The sequence below is a fragment of the Manacus vitellinus genome, unplaced genomic scaffold (genome assembly GCF_001715985.3).
Source record: "Manacus vitellinus isolate BGI_N305 unplaced genomic scaffold, ASM171598v3 scaffold_36_pilon, whole genome shotgun sequence".
NCBI lineage: Eukaryota > Metazoa > Chordata > Aves > Passeriformes > Pipridae > Manacus > Manacus vitellinus.
In genome coordinates, this window is record NW_021940508.1 from 5,905,529 (window position 1) to 5,931,714 (window position 26,186).

At 46.9% G+C, this 26,186-nt stretch overlaps 1 protein-coding gene across 1 annotated transcript; it reads left to right on the plus strand.

The window, feature by feature from the left end:
- Window positions 1-31: 31 nt before the first annotated feature.
- Window positions 32-26,173, plus strand: LOC103765128 (myosin-IIIb). Its single transcript, XM_029961525.1, has 30 exons — window positions 32-155; window positions 226-289; window positions 362-493; window positions 3,299-3,401; window positions 5,612-5,714; window positions 6,174-6,330; window positions 6,651-6,753; window positions 7,016-7,144; window positions 8,358-8,466; window positions 9,668-9,784; window positions 10,196-10,296; window positions 10,736-10,822; window positions 10,997-11,062; window positions 11,383-11,496; window positions 12,538-12,649; window positions 14,012-14,058; window positions 14,366-14,431; window positions 14,705-14,824; window positions 15,715-15,800; window positions 16,049-16,096; window positions 17,605-17,652; window positions 17,840-17,931; window positions 19,132-19,263; window positions 19,618-19,733; window positions 20,048-20,247; window positions 22,211-22,300; window positions 23,171-23,336; window positions 23,656-23,928; window positions 24,228-24,307; window positions 25,899-26,173. Exons 1-29 carry the CDS (start codon window positions 32-34, stop codon window positions 24,282-24,284), a joined length of 3,162 nt encoding a protein of 1,053 aa, XP_029817385.1. The 3' UTR covers window positions 24,285-24,307; window positions 25,899-26,173.
- The last annotated feature ends 13 nt before the right edge of the window (window positions 26,174-26,186 follow it).

Genomic DNA, 26,186 nt, shown 5'->3' on the forward strand with positions numbered 1-26,186 from the left:
GGCGGCTGGCGGGCAGCGGCCCCGGGTAGCGATGGTGTCGCTGGGGGAGCGGTGCTTCCCCGTCGGGCGGGCCGGGAACCTGCGGCGCTGTCGGAGCTGGACGAGCGGCGCTGCTGTCCGGGCTGCGGGACCGCTTCCTCAGCCAGCACATCTATGTGAGTGCCGCGCTACGGGGCGGGGGGCGGCGGGCGGCTCCGGGCTGACTCGCTCTCCCCCTTCCCACAGACCACATCGGGGACATCCTCATCGCCGTGAACCCCTTCCAGCCGCTGCGCTGTACGGCAGAGAGGTGAGCGCCCGCCCCCCCGCCGCGCCCCGCGGCCCCGGCCGCTCACGCCTGTCCTCCGCCGCTTCCCCGCAGGTCTCCGAGCGGTACCAGCGCCTCCCAGACCGACTCGCTTGCCGCCCCACATCTTCGCCGTGGCCGGCCGCGCCTACCACGCCATGCTGGGCCGGCGGGGCGGCGGGCCCGCAACCAGTGCATCCTCGTCAGGTGAGGGGCGGCCGGGGGTCCCCGGGGGCGGGCAGCGGTGGGAGGCCGAGTGACAACCCCCGGGCTCTCGCTGGGATCTGCCCGCCGAAGGTTCAGGTGAAGCTCGTCTCCGGTGCTGTTGGCGAGTCAAAATCCGTCTGCGCTGGCAGCGCATCCCTCGTCCCGACCTCTTTCCAGGTCGCGGCAGAGGTGTGTGGCAAACAAAGCTGGCTTTCCTGGAGCAGCTCGGCCAGCGATGCTGGTCACGACGCTGAATATGCCAGGTTCGCTTTTGGAGGGCCGTGCCTCTGGAAAGGTTTAACCAGCTCCGGGGAAAGTCGCAAAGTACTCTCCTCTGGCAACACAACTACCTCAGTAAATGCTGTATAAAGGTTATACATAGTGGAAGGAACCTGTTTTCACAGAGTTGAGCTTCCTATATATGATTAAAGAAGCAGGAGGAATTAAATATGCTTTTTTGCTCCCTGACTGTTGGGGAGAATCCCATTGTCATGGCCAGTTCTGTGTGCTGGAAGTGGGGGGGAAAAAGTGTTGTTTTAACCAAAGAGTGTTTCAGTATCACGAACATTTCACTCCATGATGTCACTATTGTTCTGCTGAAACTCTGCAGGGCAGCAGGTAGTGTCAGCTAGCAGAGAAAGCCTCAAACAGCATCCACTAGGAGAGAAAGCCTCAAACAGCAAACAGAAAGGCTCAAAGCACAAACCGCCTCTTCTGGGTGTTGTAGAGAACAGTTTAAATGTCATCGTAGTTAAAATGTTAATTGTGTGTTTGATTTAATACTCCCTTTTTTATATGGGGCTTCTGACAATTTTGTCAGTACTTTCAGTCTACATAGTGTGGAACTGAATTGCTGAATCACTGCTGAGTGTTTTGATGGGACTGGGAGCTGACCTTGAGGGTCACTTGAGCCCCATTCATTTCTGTAGCCTGCAGGCCATCAGTGCCTTTGCTTTATGTGAATTGCTCTCAGGAAGTGGTGGCTGTGGAGTCAGCACGTGCAAGAGGCAGTGGGCTCCACTGGGCCTCCATCCCAAGAGGCTCTTGGGGATGAAGAACAATCATCATATTTGCCTTGGGATGTGGAAGACAAGAACCTGTGAGCATTTGCCAAGAGGTCATTGCTCTGATTGTTTTATGCCAGCAGTTTGTGGTCTCAGAGATGAGAGTCTGGTGTATTCTTGTGCGTCTTGCAACCCTATCAACTGATCTGTGTATTGCTATCACAGGAAGTTTATGGTTTTGCTCTCTTATCAATGGTGAAACACTCATTAACGAGATTACCTGACCTGAGCAGGAGTTGGGGTAGAGGTGGAGGAGGAGGTCACTCCTCCTAGACCACGGTTCATCAAAACAGCACAAGGACACACCAGGCTCTACTGTTCCTTGTAGTCTCTTTAGGGTCTCCAGCTTAGTCTGGGAGGCTGCATGGCATGTTTCAGAGGTTGATGTTAGACAAAGCAGCTGCCCCCACATGACAAGTGTTCATGGCTACTGAGTTGTCCTGAGCTAGGAATTCTACTGGCTCCTCTTACCTTCCCAATCCCAACAGACATTAGTCATAGCCTGGGCATGCTGTAGTACAGCACTTGGGTCACCTGAAGATGACTTTGCTTTTCTTCACAGCCTGGAGCAGTTACACACTGGCAGCTGGATAGTGCTTGCAGGCCCTGCTGAAGCTGTTGTGCTTGTTGGAGGGTCTAAGGACAAGCTTGAACCTTAGGAGTGCTGACTTGGTAGTTCTCTTGTGGAGGAAGCAAGTTACTGAAAACAAAAATAAATCTGACATACTGAGCAGAGGTATTGTCTGGATGGCATGTTCTCAACTGGCAAACTGGTCTTGCTTTGTTTGTGCTTATTTGGGTGGTGCTGGTCTGATCTGTACTTGAAATCAGGTATGTGCTCTAGTATTCGAGGTTTTCAGCCTACCTGTGACACATACTTGATCCCAAGCACAGAGCCACTGGGAGCTACAAAGCTACCATGCCGCAAGCTCAAAGGTCGGCTGTGGAGACGGAGACCTGCCCTCAAGGATACCTCCAGCATTTCCTGCATTCATTTTTTTTCGCCACGCTTATGCTGAAGTTCTCAGCTGGTGCGTTGTTATCAGTCAGGGACACGTTGTCTCACTGATCATATGTTCTCCATGCCAGGACAAGGCAAACTGCGCTTTCCAAGTGCTGGTTGTTTGACTTGGAGGCGGAGGCACTGTGGATGTGTGTCAGCAGGGTGACGTGCAGTGCTGACGCTGTGGGGGTACAGGCAACTCTGTGCCTGTCTGCCCACGGTGTCAGCCAGCTGAGGCACGTGGATGTGTGAAGCACCTGAGATTTGAGACTGCCACTCAAGATTAGTATTCGGTTGTGGATAAGATATGGATAGGGCAAATCCCTTTGCAGAAACAGGAAGCTGTTGACTCCAGCATAGGTGAGGCAGTTGATGTATCAGATGGCTTTTGAAGGAGTTTGTTTTCCAGAAGATAGATTCAGCTTTCTTAAGAAGCAGAACAAATGGTGTGTCTGGTGTATCCCATCCAGAAGTGACAACAAGGGGTGTATCTGTACTCCCTTGCAGATGGGGGAAAATTCCCCTGAGGAGGAGGGACCAGGATCTTGTGGGACACCCAGTGTAAAGCTGTGGTATGTGGGTTGTACTAACACTTGCAATTTTGCTGAAAAAGTTGTGAAACTTGTGGAGAGCACGCTCTGCTACAGAGACACTGTAGCACTGAGGGCACTTAGGCCATAAGGGGCAGAACAACTATACTTAGCAGCTGTTGGAATTTCTTCTGCTTTTTCTTGGCAGTGGAGAGAGTGGTGCAGGGAAGACAGAGAGTGCAAAGCTATTGTTGCAGCAGATAATGAATCTATGCAAAGGCAACTCGCAGCTGGAGCAGCAGATCCTTCAGGTAGGTCATTTCAGGGCGGTGCTTGAACATGGAGAAGCAGCACTGCTGCAAGACAATTTAGGGAGGCTTAGGAAGCCTGCTGATGAATCACCACTGGAAATCAGGGAACGATACATAAGACACATAAGAAAATAGTAGATAAGAATGGTGAAATAGCTGATGACAAATTGGAAGGGTCAGTAATTCTGTTTGCTGGGGATGTTTCTTAAATTATAGAAAACTATTGCAATAATTTATCGTTTTCTCTGTTACAAGGGATTAGTGGCATTTTTCCAAATCATTTCCTGTTTCAGGTAAAACAAGGAATTTCAATGGAAAAATGAAGTTTTGATTTAATGGTACACAGGCATGGAGAATCCACACAGCCTTCAGTAACCTTTCCTTGGCTACTTATACTGTCAGGAACATACCTGCTAACTGGCTAACTGCCATCTTTGCTCTTTTCATATACCCTTGCTAATTCTTTTTGAAACATATTTGTCTCTTTGATCTGAAGAATTGAACTGAATTGAATTTCTCCAGCAGCACAGGCAGATGGGGAATGGGGGTTGAGCTCTGTTCTGTGCACGTTATCTGTGCTACTGTCTTCCTCCTCATGCTCGTCCCCTGCTCTGATGTGGGCTTCCTCCTACAAAAGACAGTCCTTCAGGAACAGACTGCTCCAGTTGTGGGTGTGTTCCATGGGATGCAATCCTTCAGGAACAGGCTACTCCAGCACGAGTCCCCTGCAGGGTCACAAGTCCTGCCAACAAAGCTGCTCAAGCGTGGGCTCCTCTCTCTACAGGCCACAGGTCCTGGCAGGAGTCTGCTCCATCATGGGCTTCCCATGGGGTCACAGTCTCCTTCAGGCATCCACATACTCTGGTGTGGGGTCCTCCATGGGCTGCAAGTGGATCTCTGCTCCCCCCTGGACCTCCATGGACTGCAGGGGCACAGCTGCCTCACCATGCTCTGCACCGTGGGCTGCAGGGGAATCTCAGCTCTGGTGCCTGGAGCACATCCTCCCTTTCCTGCTTCACTGACCTTGGTGCCTGCAGAGCTGTTCCTCTCACACATTGTTACTCCTCTCTTCCAGCTGCAATTTTTATCTCAGAGGTGTTGCTACTATCGCTGGTGGGCTGAGCCTTGGCCAGTGGCAAGTCTGTCTTAGAGCCAGCTAGCATTGGCTCTCTTGGATGTGGGCAAAGTGTCTAGCGTCATCTCACAGAAGTCACCCTTTAGCCCCTCCTGCTACCAAAATATTGACATATAAACCCAATACCTCATGCCATGCTTTGGGCTGTAGAGTGGCATATTAATTTCAGTGTGGCATCGTCCATGGTGGATCCAAGGTGAATGCTTGTGCTCTGTTGTGAGAATGTGATGTTGCTACACCTGCTGTCTCTGCTTAGAGCTGGCTTGGGCCACATTGCCAGGCTGCTTCTGACCTGAGCAGGTTCCAGAAGCAGGATAGCTGTGTTTGCTCAGCACAGGGCCTGGAGGCAGCCTGCAATTCCTCCACTGGAAACAACACCCCCTTCAGCCCAGATGAGCTGCCCTTGGAAAGCTTAGAGGTGATGGTAAAGAAATAACATGCATCTTACTTGGTTCCTGTAGATATATCCAAGGACTTTGGGATTACAATGTCATGCCTTAAAGCTGCGTTCAACAGGCTGCCCACCATGTACCCTGAGGCATCATTCTTGCAGCTGACAGGCATTCTTTCCTCAAATACAGAAAAATTATCATTTCACCTTCTTTGCATACAGTTCAGCAAGCTGGTCTGGTTGGTCTCTTATTTTCTTTGTAATTCATTGTCCTTGTATCTACAAATTCCAGTAGCTAAGATGCCGCACCTACATTAACTGAGTGCCACGTTGACCTTGCTTATTGCTATAGTGTAGCAGTCAAATTATCTAGTGCTACCATGTCAGATACTGTGTGGAAATTTGTTATACCAACCTTATCTTTTAACAAATGATTCAGTGGTCTTACTAAGACCCAATCAGTTTGATTGTGCTTATTTTTGTTAATCTCATGCTGCTTAATCTTTGTTGTATTTGCCCCTTTGAATGCCTTTATCCAGGCTGTGATAAAATAGGTGCTCTTCCATATTCATCCTTTTCCAGCTGGATGCTGAATAGCAAATGCTAAAATTAAACTTTTCCAAGCAAGTTAGATTTGATCGCTTAATTTGAAGAATGCTTGTTCTGCTTCCTCACTTGTTTTAGGTGAATCCATTGCTTGAAGCTTTTGGCAATGCCCAGACTGTGATGAATGACAACAGCAGCCGCTTTGGAAAATACATACAGCTGCGTTTCCAGAAAAATACAGGTGAAGTAAAGGGCAGCTACTAGTTTGGGAAGTGGTTAGGAACTGGAGGGAGGGGACTGGGTAGCCAAAGCTTGTAGAGGGTAAAGTTTTGGCACCTGACTCCCTGTGGGAAGGGTATGCAATTAAGTAAAATCTTAGAGCAACCCCTCTTGGATAAGGCCTGGGTTTGGACAGAGCGGGAGTACAGGAAGGATAATGGGGTGATAGTTCAGGCTGAGTATCAGTAATACTTACTGTGTCAGAAGCCTTTGTTGCTGCTAAAGGAGGTGAGCAGAATCTCTAAGACGACAGGAAGCATGAAGAAATCCGTTTCCAGTGTGCTAGGCAGCCTAGAGGGTCTTGGACACAAGGAAGTTAATTTAGACAGGGCTGTGCTCTTATCAGCAAAGAAGAGATGTGGGACAGCTCAAGCAGCTTCATGTCCCCCAGTTCACCAGCCTGTCACCTTTTTGTGTGCAGTGCGAGGTGCAAAGCTGAGTGAGTACCTGTTAGAGAAGTCACGGGTGGTGCAGCAAGATGCTGGGGAGAGGAATTTCCATATCTTCTACTACATGTTTGCTGGACTGTCTTCAGAGGAGAAGGAGATGTATGGGTTACTGGATCCTTCGCTCTACAGGTATTTCAAAGGCAGACCCCCGTTTAGTCTTCATGATGGGTAGTGAAGGGGAGAACAGCATGATGGAGACTGTGCCTCTGCCCTGGGGCTTTATCCATGGATGAATGGTAGCTGGAGTGGGATCTGAATGGAGCTATGTGAAGAGATCTTAGGGGTCATAGTGGAAGCTGGGAGGTCTGGGGTCTCTGCTATAGTACCTTGGAAAAGTTTCTTTTCTCTTCGAGTCTCCACTATTGCTGATGTGCTGTATTCCCTTGGGGTAGGACTGACTTACAGTACTGATTGGGTGACAGTTTTGTGTGGGATATGCACTTTCTCAGGTACGTAAGTGGACAATTTGGTACTCAGAATGTAGCTCAGCGCTGGAAGGACAAATACCAAGAGGTGTGCAATGCCCTTGACATGGTGGGCTTCCAAGAACAGGTCAGTTCTAGAGTTACTTAATTTCCATCTGTGCTTCCTGCAGGCATAGGGTTTATTTCTAGCTGCTCTTTTGAAGCTCGGTCCTGTTTCTTTCCTCTAGATTTTCCATGTTATTTCCTGATCACCTGAGTCTTCCAGTCCTTGTGTAGAGCCTTTTTCCACAGGTTGTGCATCCTCCCTTAACCTCTTCAACTTCTGGGGCCTCCACATTGTACATGTTATCTGCTGGTAGGTATTTGGTCACCTTTCTTTTGTGTTTTAGGAGCAAGTGGACATGCAGACTATCTTAGCTGGTGTGTTGTCTCTGGGCAATGTGACTTTTGATCCTGAGGAGAGCAATGGGCCTGTAAAAGTCAGCGAAGCTTCCAAGGGATGGCTGAAAGCCGCAGCGGTGAGTCACAAGAAGAGCTGACAGAAACTTTATGGATGTGATGCTGCTTCCCACTGGCAATTGACTGTAGGAGCTGCTCCTGCCGGAGATGGCCAAGGGTGTTTCTCTCTCTAAAGAACAAAGAATTTTTTCCCAGAAGTGCAGAGTATGACCCCATCACTGTGTTTGTGCTCACTGCTATTCATTCTCAAAGAGATGCTTCCCAGCTTCTGGTTCTTGCGTGCCTAGAACCAGTATGTTACATAGTCAACATGTGCCTTGTTGGCTTCATACAGTACAAGCTTTTTAAAACTAAATGTTATGTGTTACTGAGTATGGTGATGCCTCAGAGAAATTCAGGTGTGCAGTATCTGTACATGAGTTCTGTGTTTTCACTGGATCTTGTCCAAGGATACCACATGAACTGCTATAGTTTTTAATTGGTTATCCATAATTAAACTTTCTACTATTTCACATCATATTATCACAGATTAAGAAGTATATATTTCCCAGGACCATCCCATTTTTATTATATGGGATGAATACATTATCCTGCTTTGTTAACAACACAGAACAGTAAAATGTAACATATTTCTCCCACTTCTATGTCTTTTTATTTTGACCTATTTGAAATCCCAACACTCTTGGCCTTTGGTTTCACTCCCATCTCTTTGCCTGTTTTCCTCCTACACAATACCTGAAACAACCACCTATCTCTTTTCAGCAGCCAACTTCTTTTTATCCTACTTCTGAAATTCTGCTCCTCGTTTTTTGCCCACAGGAGGGGAATTCCTGTTAAATCACTGAGGGGTTTGGTGTGTATGAGTTCCCTTTGTTTCCTGCCTCTCATGGGTTCATGTGACTAAGCTGAAGCTCAGATGCTTCAGCACCTGCACAGTCACCTGCATGTGGTGCTGTTCAATAAGTCATTAAACCTCTCAGCAGGGACTGGCATGGCTCCCAAAGAAGGTGAAAAGTGGCAGCATTGGGAGAGCAACACAAAAAGCGTTTCAAAGAGAGTGAGGCTGAGCTTGGTCACTGCAAGGATAATGCGGATCTCAGAGCCCACATCTGAGCCTGGTGCTGTGATATGCCAACAGTAACACTTACCTTACAGTGGGGCTCAAAGGCCTGAACCCGAATCATGACCCCATCAACACACAGACAGATACAAACCCCACCAGTGCAAAAAGGATTTACAATTGACTCTCCTCATCTATTTCCTCTTTCCCAGGGCCAGTTTGGAGTCCAGGAAGAGGAACTGTTAAAATGTCTTGTTTGTACGATGTCAGTGACCCGAGGGGAGCAGATTCAGCGTTTTCACACCCAGCAGCAGGCAGAAGGTAGGAAACATAACGAATTGCAGATGTGCTGGCTAGAATGACTGACCCGTACTTGACGGAAGGGTATCCCCACACATGTGCAACTTGTTGGGAACAAAGATGTCCTTCTGTGCCCTTTCATTCCTCTCGCACAGAGGCAAGTGTATTGATGTCTATATGTTTAGTCTCTTGCTCACATGTAAGACCATGAATGCTGCTTTTGTTTCATCTCCAGGAGGCTGCAGAGATTAATTAAGAAACTAAGGAATTAGCTTTGCTTTCTTCTTCAGTCCAGACTAGAAAGGAACTCTAGGTATTTGTACAAAAGAGGGGAAGCCTCCTGTTGCAGAGTGCTGGCAGTGTGCAGAGCTCTAGGCAATAGATGGACAAACAACCTTGAGAATCAATGAGATATCATAGTATCAGAAACAGTGAGAAGAAAACAGAGTATGGTAAAGTAAGCAAGCGCAAGGTGTTCTTTTCCCCTTTAATAAGACAAGAAAATAATCCAAGATAATCCAGACCAAAACATTAAGATAAAATAAAATATTTTAAAAATTAAGTAAAAAGGCATGAAGTCACAGAACTTCTAGATTATTGCTAAAAACAGATGAAAGAAAAAAATGAAAATGGGGAAATAGCTAGTTCTGTTTTCCAAATTTTCTCTAGGCAATAAAATACACATCTCCATCATGCAATAGATCATGTTGATTTGGTCTCCTCCTTAGAATGTCAGCAAGTTTTTTATCATTTGTATCCCTCTCTTGCCTACAGCGTTGAAATGTTTGGCAACTGTGGGCTAGAAGGAAGAGAACCATTCAATTTGCCAAGTATAATTTGGAGCTTCTCCTTTGGTTTAGCAGTGAGGGGACCCATCCTCAGTAGATCTTCAGAGGGGAAAGCAAGTATCTGCATATTCTAGAAAGTGGAATGACTCATTTGGAAAGGAAATTTCCCATTTTAGATGATCTCACAAATGCCCTAATATGCCACATCTGGTCTTGTAGAAAGATTGTGAAGATTTTGGAATTGAAGAGCTCTTTTTATGCTTACAGAGAACGGGGGCAATCAGACAGATATCTATTGTTTATCTGATTATTAAAATAGCTTCATAAACTACTAGACATTTTTGCTAGAGGTGGATGCACTGAGCCAGTTTGTGTGCTGTTTTCCCTGCTCTCCTGTGAGCCCTTCAGTGAGCTGCTGTGTTCTCCCTGTGCAGATGCCCGGGACTCCATTGCTAAGATGGTGTACGGCCGAGTGTTTGGCTGGATCGTTCGCAAGATCAACGAGCTGCTGGCTGAGAACGTGGATCCTGAGGTGGAGCTGAGGGAGATAGGTGAGTTCTGCCTGCCTTGCTCCTGTTCTGTTCTCAAATGTGCCTCCCTCAGCCACAGTGAAGGATGGGCACAGCATGAGGTTTCACAGAGATTGCATGCAGGGATCCATTATCAAAGCCATGATCCTGGAGAGATGTGTGTCAGCAGCATGAAGTTTTGAGCAGGCAGCTGATCTGAAGCAACTGTGAGGCTGTAGTTCTGGGGCACTCTGGCTTAGCAGAGAAGCTGAGGGCTGGAGTGGGTCTCCTCCTAACTGACTCTTCAAGGGGTCTTATGGAAGACTGTTTCTCTTGGCTGGGTTTTCCTGGCCCACAAGAGCTGGGTGATGGGAGATTTAGTTGTGTGTTGGTGTACACAGCAACCTGCAAGGACAGTCTGCAGGCTCCATTGTGTATTCTTCCCTCTTTTAGGCATCTTGGATATTTTTGGGTTTGAAAACTTTCCAGTGAACCGTTTTGAACAGCTTTGCATAAACTTGGCCAATGAGCAGCTGCAACACTTCTTCAACCATGTAAGTCTGCTGAGGGCGATCTCACCTTGTGTGGCAGAGAAAGCAGAGCACTGCTCTACCTAGCACATGAACGAGAGCTTGGGGGAAAGCAGATCTATTGCGTGGCAGGACAGAAATAGCCATTAGTGAAGCAGGATGGAGATTATCAACCTTCTCCCCTGTGGCAGGGGAGCCACTAGAACAGGGAAGGAAGAAGTAGAAGGATCAAGCAGTGATCAAAGTCGTCAGAGCAGTAACACTTACAGTCTGGAAAGTGTTCCTGCTTTATGCAGCACCACCAGTGAGTGGGTGCACACAGAAGAGCAGTTTCACCTTAGACTTCTCATGCTGTGGGTGAGAGCACCATGCCTCTGTGCTCTGTTCAGGGCAGGAAGGAAGATGTTCAGGGTTGCCTAGCCAAGTCTGATGGGTGCTCCAACCTCTTTTTTCTTTATTTCAGCACATTTTCCAGATGGAGCAGGCTGCCTATAAGGAAGAAGGGCTGCCTTGGGAGACTATTACATTCAACAATAATGAACCTATTCTGGTGAGTGAGAGGACTGACAATATAATTGCTCCATCCAGCCAAGAGAGAAGTCTTGCACTTTCTATCATGGGGAGGAGATGCACCTGGGAAGGACATCTTCAAAGAGTGGTGAGGGTGAGAGTGGATGCTCTGTATGTGGTTTTAGGTATGTGTCATGTGTCTCCTTTTCTGCAGAATCTGCTCCTGGCCAAGCCACTTGGGCTACTGTCTCTTCTGGATGAGCAGAGTGCATTCCCTCAGGTATGCATGAGACAGGAGGAAGACAAAATATTGTGGGGGATGTAGAAATGAATATCTGGGCTGCAGAGAGAGCTTAAAGTTGGGGAGTGCACTTTAAAGAGCAAGATGAACAGAGGTGTCCTTGTGTGTGACTGATGAGACAGGACATGGAGATCAGGGACAGTCTAATGGTATTGGCATCCCTGTGAGGATTCAGAAGGTACAACAGAACACTGTTGCACAGCCAAGGACACTTCCAACACTTTGCTTTGTTTCTCTGTGGCCTGATCAGGTCTCTGTTGCAGCCTGATCCTTTGATTCTGAAATTTACTTTCTTGCAGGCAACCGATAAGACCTTTGTGGATAAACTAAATAGCAGCTTCAAAGGCAATTTACACTTCCAGCCAGCCCGAGGCCATGTTTTGGGCTTCAGCATCACTCACTATGCTGGGAAAGTATGTACTGTTTGCAAGAAGAATGCTGTTGTAGTGTATGTTGGAGGGGAAGCAAGTGTTGCCTGACAAAAAAGGCTTTGATGTTAAGGAGTGTATGGTCTGACAATGATAATAACAGAAGTGATGTGTTCCCACGGCTTGCCTCCTACATTTCTGTGGGATTTCCATACAGGAAGAGAGGACCCCTGAAGAAAGGGGGGTGACTTCTGGGAAGTGTAGGGTGTTAGAAATAATCATTCTGTTAGAACTCTAGTCCTAAAACAGTACTCTATCAATGCACAGTCCACCGTGCACTCCTAAAGGACAGGATAATGGCTGTTCCTTTACCTACTGGTTTTCACAGCATAGCAGTGACTATTTTATTGCAAACACTTAGGAACACTGTGCAAACAGCCAGGTAATTAATGTTTTGAAAGTAGAGGCAGTTATTTATACATTCAGTGGTATCTAAGCAACTTGAGATTTAGTACTAATGCATGTAACTTTACTGCCACCAATTTTGAAAGCTTTGATCCAAGTAAGTTGTATTGATTGGAGATAATTTTTGGAACCGGAGCAGATATGACAATTCAGGTAATTGCAATATGTAGTTTAGTAATCTAATCTCACCACTGTTGACTAAGCTATTGTTTGTGATGTTCATTATTACAAAAATTAACATTTAACATGGAAAGGAGAGTGGCAGGCTAGAGATGAGAAAAGAAGGGAGCAATGGAAACAAGGGAGTGCATGACAACAGGGTGGAAGCCTATTCAAGGGGAAGAGGGGGAGAGCAAGAAGAGTGAAGTAAATGAAACTTTATAATCAAGGAAAGGAGAGCAAGCAGAGGTGGATGCCTCAATGTTATGTTGCACTCCTGTGGTTCTGATGCCTCTGCCATCTGCAGGGATTTGTTCCTCAGGATTGGCATCTGGATGGGGTCCATATGTGTTTACAGAATTCATGGGGAAGCCAGAGTATATTCAGTTGAACACTTGCTCCTGGCGAGCTGTAGGGGTGGCTTTCACTGCTGTCTTTAGTGACTTGCTGCCCTTTCTCCAGGTACAATATGATGCCAGGGGCTTCCTAGAGAAGAACAGAGACACCTTGCCAGCCAACGTTCGTGGGCTCTTCATCAGCAGTGTCACCCCCTTGCTCAGTGTGCTGTTCACAGGCAAGTCCCTCTGCACATCCATCATGAACCAGGGCCCACCTTGGCAAGAGTTAAGTGTGGGGATCAGGCTCATATTCTGAGAGTGTGTTTCACAGCTGGCAGCCCCTGGGAGACTCTAGGAATGCTGCAGCTTGGAGTGGGCTGCTGGCATATACTGAGCTATCAGTTGTATGTTCCCCCTGCATGGAAAGCAGGGCAGGTTGTATCCTCTTCCAGAGAATTAATTAGTCACTACTAAGATACCTTCCTATCTTCTCCAGGGCCAGTGCAGGACTGTTGCCACTGGCCTTTTCCATTTGCTCTGTTCTTGTCTAGAAATGAAGCTGGTTAAGGTCATAGCTTCTACCTGTTCACATTGAAAACGGAGTCTTGTAAAACCCCGGGCAATGAGTGTAAAGATTATTCCTTTCAAGTACAGTACTTTTTCTTTTTCAGGTACAAATTGTTAAAAAACTCTGAAGTAGTGCATTATTTTTTTTTCTACCACTGCACTCCCTTTTTCCAGTTATCAATAAGCCCTCAGATTTCCACAGCTTCTATGAAAGTAAAAATTTAAAGAAAGGTCAGGTGGATGCTTCCTTGGAAGTTGGCTGGCTAAACACAAATTTTATAATTTTTTTTGTCCCCTTCAGTCCATGTCAGTTCCTGGGATTTACGAGAAACTGATAATTTCATTTCTATTCTCCACTGTGTTTTTCAACTCTTCTGCTCAGGACTGTCTTTCTTCTTTCTCACTGTTACTGAAGCTACTTAGCCTAGTCCCAACTCTTTCAAAGTTCATAAACATCAGAAATAACCTCAGGTTAGTTGTCCAGTCCTGGGTAATGGCTCTAGGTGGCCCTGCTCAACAAAAGGGTCTGCTCAGGTGAACTCCAGAGGACCCTTCCAACCTCAACCGTTCTGTGATTTTATGATTCACGTGAAACCATCGCATCAAGGGTGTGCGAGACTGTTAGCAGATCCCTCAGTAAATTCAGCTTCCCTGAATTTTTCATCTGACTTTAAATAACCTGACTGCTGTAAGGAAGCTTCCCATTTGCTATCTGCACTGTTTTTTTCTGCATTGCTAGATGCCTGCTGATGATATTTCTTTTGAAAGTCATTTAGGTTTGTTTAATAACCTGATTGCCTTGTCTTCTCAGTGGCAGAAGATAATATTGCCTACATTGTAGGCTTCATACATTTGCATTTTCTTCTTCCTTTTTCTAATTCTTTCCTTGTGTTTTTACATGGTGAAACCTAATGCCTTGTCTGTGATTCAGTGTTTGTGAGGAGGCTTGTGTGTGAAGTGAGGTTTGAATGTTTAGACATGGTTGATTGCAAACCAAGATACAAAATTAACTATTGTCTCTGTTCTTCCAGCCACTGTTTCCAGGACAGGGACACTTATGCCTCATATGAAAGCCAAGGTATTGAACTTCAGGTCTATGTGGCAATTGATGAATGTTGGCATGGTTACCACAGTCATATTGTTTAGAAACTGGCTGAAAAAGAGCAGACAGAAATGGGTTTAAAATAAAAGCAGACCGCAATCAGCTTGCAGCAATTTCTCCTTTGTTTTTTACTGTGTTTTTTGTTGCTTCTGCTGCTCAACTTGTCTTCCCTCGCCAGAAATCCATTCTCTCTCCTTTTTGCAATCTGCCTTCCAGCAGAGCTCTTTGTCCATCAATCAAGCACTTTTTCCGAGGCTGATCTTTTGTTTTGGTGTGGTTTCAGGTCATACCAGGAGCAGACGACAAGTTCAACAGCACGCGGAAACAATCTGTTGGAGCTCAGTTCCGGGTACGGCATTGCTGCCCTGCAGTGCCCCGTGAGATGAGTGATGTTTTCATGGGAGCTTCCAGACTGCTGTGCATAGTTAAAGCATCCATGGTGTAAACAGGGGGTTTCCCAGGTGCCAAGCATGGCTGATCATGGTGGGGCTGACCAGGTTGTTGTCAGAGCCCAGGAGGTTGCTGTGGGGTGAGAAAATGGTTCCTGCTGCAGGGTATGGCATGTCAGGCTCTGGCAGTGTTTTGGCTTGATGGACTGTTGATCTTCTTGTGCCCTTGGCAGCATTCTCTGATGGTGCTCATGGAGAGGTTGTATTCTGCCAACCCACACTTTGTGCGCTGCGTAAAACCCAACAGCCAGAAGGAGCCAGGTGTGGTAGACAACCAGATGGTGCTGCTGCAGGTGAGGAAAAGCAGTGTTTTGTCCTTTACAGGCACCTCTGCCGTGTCTCAGTGGGAGGGCAGACCCCAGCAAAAGGCTGTGGAAGCTGACTCATCTGAGTCTCCCCTTGCAAGAGAAAGAGTGACCACACTTTATATACATGTGAATGTTCTAAGTACTTGGTTGTTTTTATGACACAGACTGCTAGGTCCAGATTTTGCAGTCTTAGTTCTCTCCCGTTTCTTTTCCATAAACGCAATGAGCTGTGCTTTTCAGGCGCTAGGATTCACCTTTGCATCTCCTCCTGGATGGTGACTGATACAGACAGTACTCCAGAAAAAATGCTTTCCAGAGGAGACTGTTCTCACCCAGCAGCCAGGCCAACTCTGAATAGGAGCCAAGATGGGATTGCTTTGATAGGAGTTGAAATGCACTGATATGACTGTATTTGGATATTGTGTCAGGCCTGAGGTCTAGATGCTTTAAAGAAAACTGAAAATGATTAGAAGAGTTCAGAAAGCTCAGTGGCCTGTTTAATGTATATAAGAAAGGATAGGATTAAGAGGAAGTTCATCCATGCCTCAGAGTACTTCTGTGCCCAGATTTGGAAATAAAAAGCTATCCTCTAAGGGACAGAGGCAAAGCAGTACCCATGGCTGGAAGGTGAAGTTATTTCAGTCATTGGTTTTTATGGTTTCCAACTTCTAACTCAGAGTGGTTAATCATCAGAGTTACAGGATGTGGTAAATTCAATCTCTAACCAAGGAAACATTTTCAGCAAAAAACTTTTTCATTTTGAACTGGAGAAGTTTAAGGCTGAATGAAGTAATTTCTGGCTGCAAAGGAACAAACTGATGTCCTAATGGCCTGTTTCTCTTTGTTTCTTGGATCCTCTTTGTGGTGCTCTTCAGCTCCAGTACAATGGACTGCTGGAGACAATCCGTATCCGAAGAGATGGTTTCTCCTGGAGACCCTTCTTTGAGGAATTTGCTGAGAGGTTTGTTAAAACCTCTAAATGTTCCTTCTTAGGTATTATTAGGGAATCAACCTTGATAACCAGATATGGGCGAGGAGTAAAACAGCCTCTTTAAAGTTCATGTTGTCTGAGATCATGGGATTGTTTGCTGTGGGAGGCTGAGTGAGAAAGACAGTGATTTATTGTTGTTTGCTGTCAGGGTGACATGGGTCAGCTCAGCACATCAGGGATATGGCTCTTACATGTCTGCATGGGTTTGTTTTCCACAGATATGCAATTCTTCTAATTAAACCTGGTGTTTCCCTCACAAAAGAAAGGTAGGTACACTTACTTTGTTGTGTGCAGTCTGGTTTGTTCTTCAGATGCTCCTACTCTCAGAATAGTATAGCAAACCAAGTAAAAGGGACAAAAAGAGGATGGGTTTTTTTGGTGGTGGGTGGTGGGGAACAAAGATCCCAGGCAAGGACATTTAATATTTAAAAAGCAGTTGGTACAATGATCAATGAAATATTTCTTGAATTGTTATGTAGCAATTCCATTCAATTATCATAAAGCCTTGCTATTTTGTGGAATGAAAAGTGGCCAAGATACTTTATTTAGGGAGTGACAACAGTGGTCAAGACTGTCCCCTGAATTCAGTGTGGCAGGGCCTCTCTAGATTTTTCCTAATGGCGTCATGGGAGAAGAAAATAAAGACAATGCTGAACAAGCAGCCATCACTGGATGTCTCCCAGGGTAGAGAGGATGTGTCTAGTCCAAGTATTTTGTATGTCTACAGGCAAAATATACCCTCAGCACTTTCAGAACCTGACCGTTCCTTACACACGTAAATGTCTTTCCATCTCAGCAGAGGGACAGAGTCTTATCCTGTCAGCTTTCTCCTTCCTACATCTAGGGCAGCAGCTCCCCACCTCCTCTTCTCCACTTTCCCAGTTCCTTCTTCCTGCCAGTGTCAATTGTGACCGATAGTGAGAATGAAACACGTAAGGCAGCCAGCTAAGGAGAGGTTTTTTCTAGTCATTTAAGAAAAGGATTTGAATGATCTCCTGGAACAGTTCTCTCCTGGCAGTAGCTCCTCCAGCCTTCACAGTGCTTCTCTGAACTTCCTGACAGTTCTGAATAATAATTGCAAACAAAGTGAGATCACAAGAGAATCTCGTAGATGGGAGAGAGGTGATTGTAAACAGGCAGTGTGGTGTGTTTTCAGAGACAAAAAACATAGGATGCATTTGAGAAAAAAAATTCCCGTGGATTTGGATTGTGCCACTGTGGAAGTTGGCTGAGATAGAAGTAAAACCACTTCTGCTTTGCTGTGTGAGATATTAGCAAAAAGTGTCACTATGATTTCACAGCCTGGGTTTGCAGGCTGAGGGAGGAAGCTGTCTGTGTGTTGCAGTTACAGTAGTGCTTTTAGTTCCAAGTGTCAGGGAATCTTTCCGAGTGACCCACATTTTGTCACTAGAGTCTGCAAAATGAAACTGGAATTGGAAACAGACTTTCTCCCGGAAGTCTTGCTGTGCCGACCTTGCAACTTTTGTCCTTCAAATGGCTTGAAAACGAAATGAGGAAGAACAGTTCTAAGAATAAAATAGGCTCTGCAGAATTGCCTCCCAGGGAGTTGAAGGAAATCTGCTTCTGGGAACCCCTTTGCTGATGTTCTCAAATGTGATACTAGCTGTGCCTCAAGGAAGACAGACTGACAAGTTACTGACTGTTGAGAATTGCTGAGGCATTTTTGTTCCCCCTTATGCACCTAAAAACACTGGCTATATCGTGTTCAGTTTGGGGGGAAAGTTATTTATTTCACTGTTTTTCTCTTTTTCAGTTGCTTGGAGATACTGCAAAGTACCGAGCTGAAAGGCTGGATATGTGGGTAGGTATGGATTATTGTTGCTGGGAGTGGGGAGCCTAAACTGCAGAGACTTCATACATGTAGTCTGTTACCTGGTTCTCTTCAGGGAGAACTTTATAGCTGTAGGAAAGGCCTGTCCAAAGGATGATGTATGCCATTTTATATAAACAGGGTTACTCCCTGCATGTTTCTCTTCCCAACTTCACAGAAAGTCACGACTTTTCTTTAAATATTGGCATCAGGAACAGCTGGCAAAGTGTGTGGAGCGACTGGAAAGAGCAGCAGTTGTCATACAGAAAGGTGAGCACTGGAAGAGGAGAGTCCCTCAACTCTGATCTCAGATCAGGGGAAGGAGAACCCTTTCTGCAGTCCCTACTCCCCCTCTGCACCTTTACAGATGACAGAAGGGTAGGGCAGGTGCCATCTCCATATCAAGGCCCTGTGAAGTCAAAGTGCTCATTGCAAATGCTCACGTCCTCAGTGCTCATCCTCAGTCAGGGACAGCCCTCAGACAGTGTGAGCCTTGGAAAGGGAAAGCATGTGCTCAAGAGAGCTGAGCAGGGCAGGCATGTGATTTGGCTTCATCCTGAAATCTGGCTGACTGTCCTCTGGAGTAATGAGTTGTTTGTGAGTTGTGTTGAACTGAGCAGAGGGAAATGAGTGAAGCAGATCTCATTCCTGCTTTCAAAGAGGATGAAGTCTTGGTCTGGCTTGATTTTTTTTTTTCTTTCCTTTCCACGTAGCATCTGCTCTGGCAGCCTGTTTCTCCAGAGTGGCTGTGGGCAGTTTGGTACTTCCCTTTGCACAGGGTCTATGGAGAAAGTGCAACCAGGAGGAGGAGGAGGAGGCTGTCACCCTGCCTAGCTCTTCTCTGTTGTAGTTCTCTTCTGTATGGGTTGTTGCACTGCTGAAGCATCTGAGCAGCTTCCAGATGTGCACCATACAGTGTGACAAATGTCAGACTGTCACATGCTGTGCATTGTTCTCATCCATGGGGAAGATGTGTGGGTAGTAAGAAATTGGGAGAGTGCAGCTTTCAGTTCATGTGCTTTAATACCTAGTAGAGTAGGAGGGATCATGCAATGTCTATAATGAACCCTGGGATAGCTGCCTGTGGTAAAGGTTATCCTGGGGACTGACACCAAGGAAATCCTGTCTCCTTCATGGTGTCTGAAGGGTAGCAGGGAGATAGAGGGTTAACAGGCCCTTCTGTGAGACTGTTTTTCAGGTGTTCAGTGCCTTGGCATTAGAGATGAGGGCTTAGATCTGTAGTTGGATTTCTATAAATCTGTGATCTGGAAACTTAGAGAGTAGAAGACAGTTCTCACATGGTTTTGACCGCTTGCTCACAGCAGAGTTTCCATTGATCTTTATTAACATGATTTAAGTGTCGAGGGCTTTGCCCTGGATAAAAGAATATTACCTGATGTTCTTCCCTGAGAGAGTGACTAAGGCATGAACAGCACTTTTTTTTTCTAACCACGGCTTTTCTCTGAACAGTTTATAGGGGATTCAGATGCAAGAAGAGTTACGTAAAATTGGTGGCTGAGCTGAGAGCTCAAGCACAGAGTCTGCAGAATTTGGCAGAGAAAGAAAGAAGACGGCAGCTGGCCCTGGAAGCAGAGGCCCAGAGTGAGTTGCTCCCACTCCCACTGCCCCCGTGTGTGGCCACTGTTGTGATGATCACCCTGAAGTGCTGTAAGCTCCAGGGGATGGTGGCCTGCCCTCGGCTCTCCTGGGGCTGGGGGCTCCATCAGTGTGATGATGGGCAGGGAGGTGCTGACATTTCTGTTTTTTGAAAGTGTAGCTTTTGTCTGTGGGGAGCAGAAGCAGCATCATGAAGGTCGTTTGCCTGACTCTGCTGGAAGGAGTGCCAGGCTGTGTCTTTCCCACATACTTTGTGCAGCAGACACTGGGTCTGTCATGAGGACACAGAGGATGGATCTTGGATGCTAGATTTCACCTACTTATTTCCTCTTGTTGCAGAAAGAAGCCACTTTCCAGTTCCCATGCCACGGAAGAGGCACCCTCAGCCTAATCCCCATCCTTCTGATAAGTCACAACAGCTACCAGTGCCACGGCCACGCAGCAAACTAAAAGAGGTAGTTTTGGGGCCCCTTAGCCAGATGTGCTGGTTCCCTGCTCCATCTACCTTTTGCATGTGCATGTTGTCCTGCATGTGGTCCCAGGAGAGTGTTGTCACTTTTGTTATGAGAAGTGTGAGTTCTTCCCTAGTGTTGTTAGTTAAAAAGCATGGTCAGGACCTTTGAGAAACTGAGAGCAGCATTTGATAGTTTGCAACTGATCTTGTCTTAAGGGACTCAGGAATGGGATCACCTACCAAAGTGATGCCTTCAAAGACCCCTTGCCTTTGACTTTGCTTTCATGCCAACTTTCTGTCTGTCCTCACTTTCAGTCCACTCCTTTTGATAACTTCTTGGACCCTTCTGTACCTCACCCTGTTCTGGGAACAGAGGAACACGCTGGAGAAGAAGCAGAAATGAGGAAAATCAGGAGAGGAGCAACTCTCCGCTGGTTCAGAGAGACACAGGCTGAGAAGGTCGTGCAGGATGATGGGGCCTTTCCAAGCTGGCTGTATGGGATGATCAGCAGGAGGTGAGTACACTGGACACAGTGGCTGCAGCTTGGGCTGTGACAGGTAGGCAGAAGCCACCATGTCCTTACGAGGACTGCATAGGTTGGATTTGCCAGGCTTTACTTCCTTAAGGAATGGGAGTGACCCGTATAACCTTTCCCTTTTAATCTGTGAGTGTCAAACCCTGAGGAGGAAGCTTGAAAGTCCCTGTCACGGGATGCAAATGCTGACATTTTACATAGGTCCAAGGAAAGACTGCGGAAAGTCATAGGAAATACGTCCATTCTGGATTCCTCAATACAGATCCTGTGCAGGGAAGGGAGGCTTGTAAAGTAATGGGAAAGGAAATACACACTTGCATTATACCCTGCTGTGGACCATTTGCAGAGACATGAAGATGGACTTTTGGTCTGACTCATTATGACTGTTTTTGTATCTCAGTCTAGGTCAGGAGGAAACCTCAGTTTACAGCAGGAGAATACAGAATTCAGTGTACAATTGTTTAAAAAAATATTAAAATCGGGCTTTAGTGAGAACCCCATGGCAAAATTCCTCCAAAGCCCCCCGACAGAGGAAAAGGAAGGTTTTTTTGTTGATACCTCTGCCCATCCAAGAAGGTGCAGCATAGTTGGAATTTACTTCTCTTTAAGCTGAGAGAGACATCCACAATGCCCATCTTTCTTACAGAGTTGATTACAAGACTGTGAACTCTAAAGCTTTTTTGCAAAAACCTTTATTTAAATGCTTGAAGCTTTGCTACTGGGTCTGCCTCACACTTCAATCTCTTGGCTGAGCCAGGCACTACTTTCCAAGCACTGTGATAATCAGAAATACTGGTTATGCCGGTGAACAGAATTGCAGTATAATCTCACCTGTGTGCAAATTAATCTATGGTTCTCCATGCTTGCTAACTGCCAGTATCCCAAAACTGGTGGGATTTCTGTGTTGGTGTTGCTATTCAAACTGTCACTTGAACACCCTCGTCATCTTGTTCCAATTTTTAACTTTTTATCTGTTAATACTGCAACTCTATTTCAGTCTTATGAGATCACAGGTGCCTGGATTTTGTCAGATTATCAGTGTGAACCTTTACTCACAGACCATTACACAGCACATTTGCTTAGTAAAGGACACTACAATAGCTGACAACTTCCTGGTAGTTGCATTTCTTTTTTCCCTTTTTAAGATAATTATCGATGCCTTAACCTGCATTAATGCTTTTGTCCATAAATGGAAGAATGCAGGAGAGGAACTTGTGCCTGGAAGACAAAAACTGTCTAAATTCAAATATAGGGTAGCTATGAGCACTTCACAATGAAGGACTAAAGACACTGATGCTTAAGTGGAGATTAAAGTCTCCATACAGCAGTGTAAACTCAGCCTCATGAAATGGAGCAGACAGAGCAATCCCGAATTACACTGGTGATTTGCTGTCACCTTTAGCCTGGAGCAAGGCACATGACAAGCACAAACAAGCACAAAGCAGAGCTTTGTCTGTTGGGCAGAGAGGGGGAAGACCTCCTTCCAGCAGGAAGTTAGAGAGCCAGACTGGTGTAATCCAAGTTGGTGTTTTTCCAGGGCACTGGGCTTACCCCCCATCCCATTGTATCCTGACTTCTTCAGCCCTGGTGCATAGGAAATGGACACAGGCACAGACCCCTCATCTCAACAATGCTTTGTCACATGCTCTGTGCTTGAAGGCAGCTGTTGCTATTGCACTAGTCAAACTGCTGGAGCAGGTTTGGAGCAGCCCTGCTTGGAGGAGCTTTTGCTGAGAGTATTGTGCCTCCTCAGCCCCCTAATGCCTCCTGCACCACCGAGCCCGAGTCGGGAAACCTGTAGCTAGGAACTCACAGGGCAGATGCTGGCTACTCCCTTGGAGTGGGAGCACTGTGCTGGTAGCACATGAGATAGGGTGGGAATCCCTGCTGTGTGACAAGGCATCTGCTCACTCTCCACTGAAAAACTCTTTCCTGATTCCAGGGAAGCTGAAAACTTGCTGCATGACAAGCCTTTGGGTTGCTTCCTCGTTCGGATTAGCCAGAGCCAGCCAGGCTACATCTTGACATACAGGTAGGTAATGAGCCTTGCAGAGAAGGCTCAGAGAAGACCTTATTGCTTTCTACAACTACCTGAAAGGAGGCTCTAGCAAGGTGGGGATCAGCCTTTCCTCTCAGGCAACTGGCAACAGGACAAGAAGACATAGTCTCAGTCTGTGCTAGGGTAGGTTCAGGTTGGACATTGGAGGGATTTCTTCATGAAAAGGGCTGTCAAGCACTAGAAGAGGATGCAAAGGGCAGAGTGGAGTCATCATCTCTGGAGGTATTTAAAAGATACATAGATGTGACACTTGGGGACATGGTTTAGTGGTGGACTTGGCAGTGCTGGGTCAGTGGTTGGACTCAAGAATCTTAAAGGTCTTTTCCAATCTAAATGATTTTGTGGTTCTATGAAACTGAGCACTTAATGAAATTCTATGATCCTGGAATTTTACAGTCATAGAATTCTAGAATTCTGTGATTCTGCTTGACTGGAGGAGATGGCCTGCTCCACACAGGAGTCCAGTAAGGATGCTCAGCCTCTCCTGTTTTGGATGCCTCAGACAGTTTGTAGTAGCAGATAGGGCACTGCAGAGTTTGTCTCTTGCCAAAAAATAGACCTGGTTTTGGGTGGGGTGCTGTTGCTCCAAGGGTAGAGATCCTGTACTGTATGGCTGAGTGCACAAACCAGGTTGAAAGAAGCATTGAGGTTGTTGCTCCTCCAGCACCAACAAGCACAGCGTGTTAGTGCACAGCACGTCTCCTGCCCCTGTTTGGTATTTGTTACTGTGGGTGCTGGTCACGTCTGGCCACTTGAGACCACAAGTGGAGGAAGCAGGAACCAGGTGCTGGAGAGATGCTGCAGCCCTGTGCCATGACTGTTCTTGTCTGTGCGTGTCCCCAGGGGCCAAGGCCGCTGCAGACACTACATGATCCAGGCGCAGCCCAACGCACGCTACATCATCCTGGGGGAGCACCAGGCTCATGCCTCGCTCACCGCGCTGGTTCGGTACCACCAGACCGTGGGCATCCAGCCCTTCATGGAGATACTGACTGTTCCCTGTGGGCAGGTGAATGCCAAGGATCTGCAGTGGGAACAGGGGATGGGGGACTGTGCCTTGAGTGGATAGAGTGACAGCAGCATCATGTCTCTTTTGTTTTCCTGTTGAGGAGTGTCCCATTCTGGCCGAGTGGCTTGGCTGCTTCTGCAGGCACTGGGAAACGCTATTAGCTGGGGAGTGCTGGGGTGGGGGAGAGGCACTGTCAGGTGGATGACACCCCCCTGACCCCTGTATGTCAGCAGTGGACACAGCTGTGTATTCCTCTTTGTTGTGCTGTTTGTTTGGAGGGTCTACAAACCACTGCTGAATCCACTCTTCCTTTCCTCAGAAAAGTAGTAAGAATCTGGATTACGAAAATCTGGAGTACCCCATGCTGAGTTCACCAGCAGGCAAAGCAGAGACCCTTCCACAGAAGCAGTCCTGTCCCTTCATGCCTTCCATCAGCAAACCTACTCTGCCGTGTCTCAGAAGGAGCAAGAATTTCCAAAACCAACAGACCCCAGACAAGAGTAGGACAAATCCAAGCTTTAGAGAGACCAGACAACAAGCCTTCCCTCGTCTCCGCTCTTCCATACGGCTGGCGATGCAGGAAATCCAGCAGGTGAGCTGGGGCATATCCTCTGCCAAGCCATGGCCCCTCTGGGACATGTGGAGCTGCCCTGCCCAGGGGAGACAGGAGGCTTCCACAAGTAGCACTTGGTTTCTTAGCTCCTGGGTGATGGGTTTGGTGGTCTTGGCATCAAGACTGTATTCTTTGGAAGTACCGTCCGGCGGGGGGGGGGAGACCCTGAGAGGGGCTCATTGAGATGCCCAAAGAAAAGTCCAAGGCAGAAGGGCTGTGATGTGACCAGCATCCCAGGCACTGCTCCCCTAATGCTGTCCCTCTGCTTCTCACTGCAGTTCAATTCCTATTCCATGAACATCTCTGAACAGGGGCACTCAAGCCGTCACCGCTGAGGATGCGTAGCCCAAATGACTCGGTAAGGAGGAGGCACGAGGGCAAACAGCAACTGCAGCTCCCTGGGAAATGGAGGAGCAAAGGGGCTCTTCCCTTCATGCTCCACCTGGAGCATCTCTTGGCCACAAGCTACATAGAAATAGAGCAGGAGAAGCAGAGAGCAGCAGCCAGCTTCCATCCCAGGACTGCAAAGAGACCAGGAAAACTGGGAAAAATTAGCTGAGGTTTGGGTTTCCAGCAGCTCTGGTGCACAGAGTGCCTGCAGTACAATGGCAAGGCTGCTGGAGGGAGCTCACAGTTTGTCGGAGGCCTGGGGCTGGAAGGACTAGAACTATTGGAATGCCTGTCTGCATGCCATGGTTGTCAGCTGCAGTGGTTTAGTGTGGTGGAGGGAAGTGCTGGGGGACAGCAGGGGCAGTGAGCTGAAGGCAAGACTCAAAACATTGGAAAAGGCAGTGACTTTTATTGCTGTGAAGAGGATTTTAAACAAGGTCTCAGCAGCTGGAAGCACAGCTGGTTACTGAGACTGTGATCCACTGGGTGGGTTATAGGAATCTACAGAGTGGGCCAGAAAGGGCCTTTTGGCAGACCCTGCAATGTCTGAAGCATCTAGTGGATGTGCAGGTCTCCAGTGGGTAAATCCCTGTCCCACTCAGTTGCTGAAGGCAGGTGGAAACTGTAGTGGGATAATCTCTGGATATATGTCAGCTGGGAGTGGAGAAGGATCAGAAGACTATGTTTTTGGCTGCTGACCCACCACAGGGCTTCCAGCCTTGCACCAGGATTGCCGAGCTTCCTGCATGGTTCCACTCCCACCTGGAATTCATGCTGTAGCAAAGCTTTTTAGCTGGGGCCTGTCTTGTCTTTCTCTTGATGGCTGAGAAAATCCTTTCCCTGAAGTGTTTGACTCAATTGCTTCATTTCTCTACGTACCATTCATTGATATACCCAGGGGATGCTCCCTGTGTCTGAGATTAGGCAGAAGAAAGACAAAACATGTGGTAACTGCATAGACAACTTCCAGCACTGGGATAGCTGAATGAAACCCTCCTTTTATGTCCTCCAATGAGCTGTGTTTCTTGACTTTCTTGCCGGTCCAAGTGGCTCAGCCCTATCTTCTTCAAGTGCTGCTGGTCCTGGCCTAGTAGTGAATGTATTAATGTACTCAGACACAGAGCTGCCTTTTCCCTTTTTTTTCCTCTCTCTCTTTTTTTTTTTTTTTTTTTGCTGCATCCCCCTGGCCCTGTGCCTTTAGACAGGACTGATGAAGAAATTAACTCGCCCAGTCTCAGTGACTGCAACTGCAGTATCTGGACCAGTCTGACCCTGGCAGAGGGAGAGGATGGGAGCAGTCACACTCTGCACGGACCCACAGTGCCTGACAGTCTGCGTGTCAATACTTCAGTGTTCCTGGAGACTCCTCACTTAGCACTTTGAATAGTCACAAACTGCATATCTCCCAACAATCTGTTCTGTCACAAGTACTTGTACTGATTGCCTACCTCTTTCTCCTCAAGTCTTTTCTCTGTTTTGGTCCTGTGTACCTGTATATTAGCTCTGGGAGCTAGTGGGGATATAAGTAAAACTGATCTGTCCTTTTTTTTTGAGTGCAGGAGCACTTGAGCTGAAGCTGAGAAGGGTCAAGAAGATCTTTCTTGCAGAGGGAAATTCCTGCCCTTGCATCAGCAGCATGCTGCTCCCCAGTCCTTGACCAGAGCTCAAGTCAGGGAATCATTGGTGAAACACTCATTCGTCCTGGCTGAAATCACTACAACTCTGGGCTGGACAACATGCTGTTTTACACTGTGTGTAGAGGGTTTGGAATATAAGGGACCAAACTACTTTTACTGTCTTTTCTACCTTTTTAAGTAAATCTCTTTTTATGCTATAAGGAGGAGTTC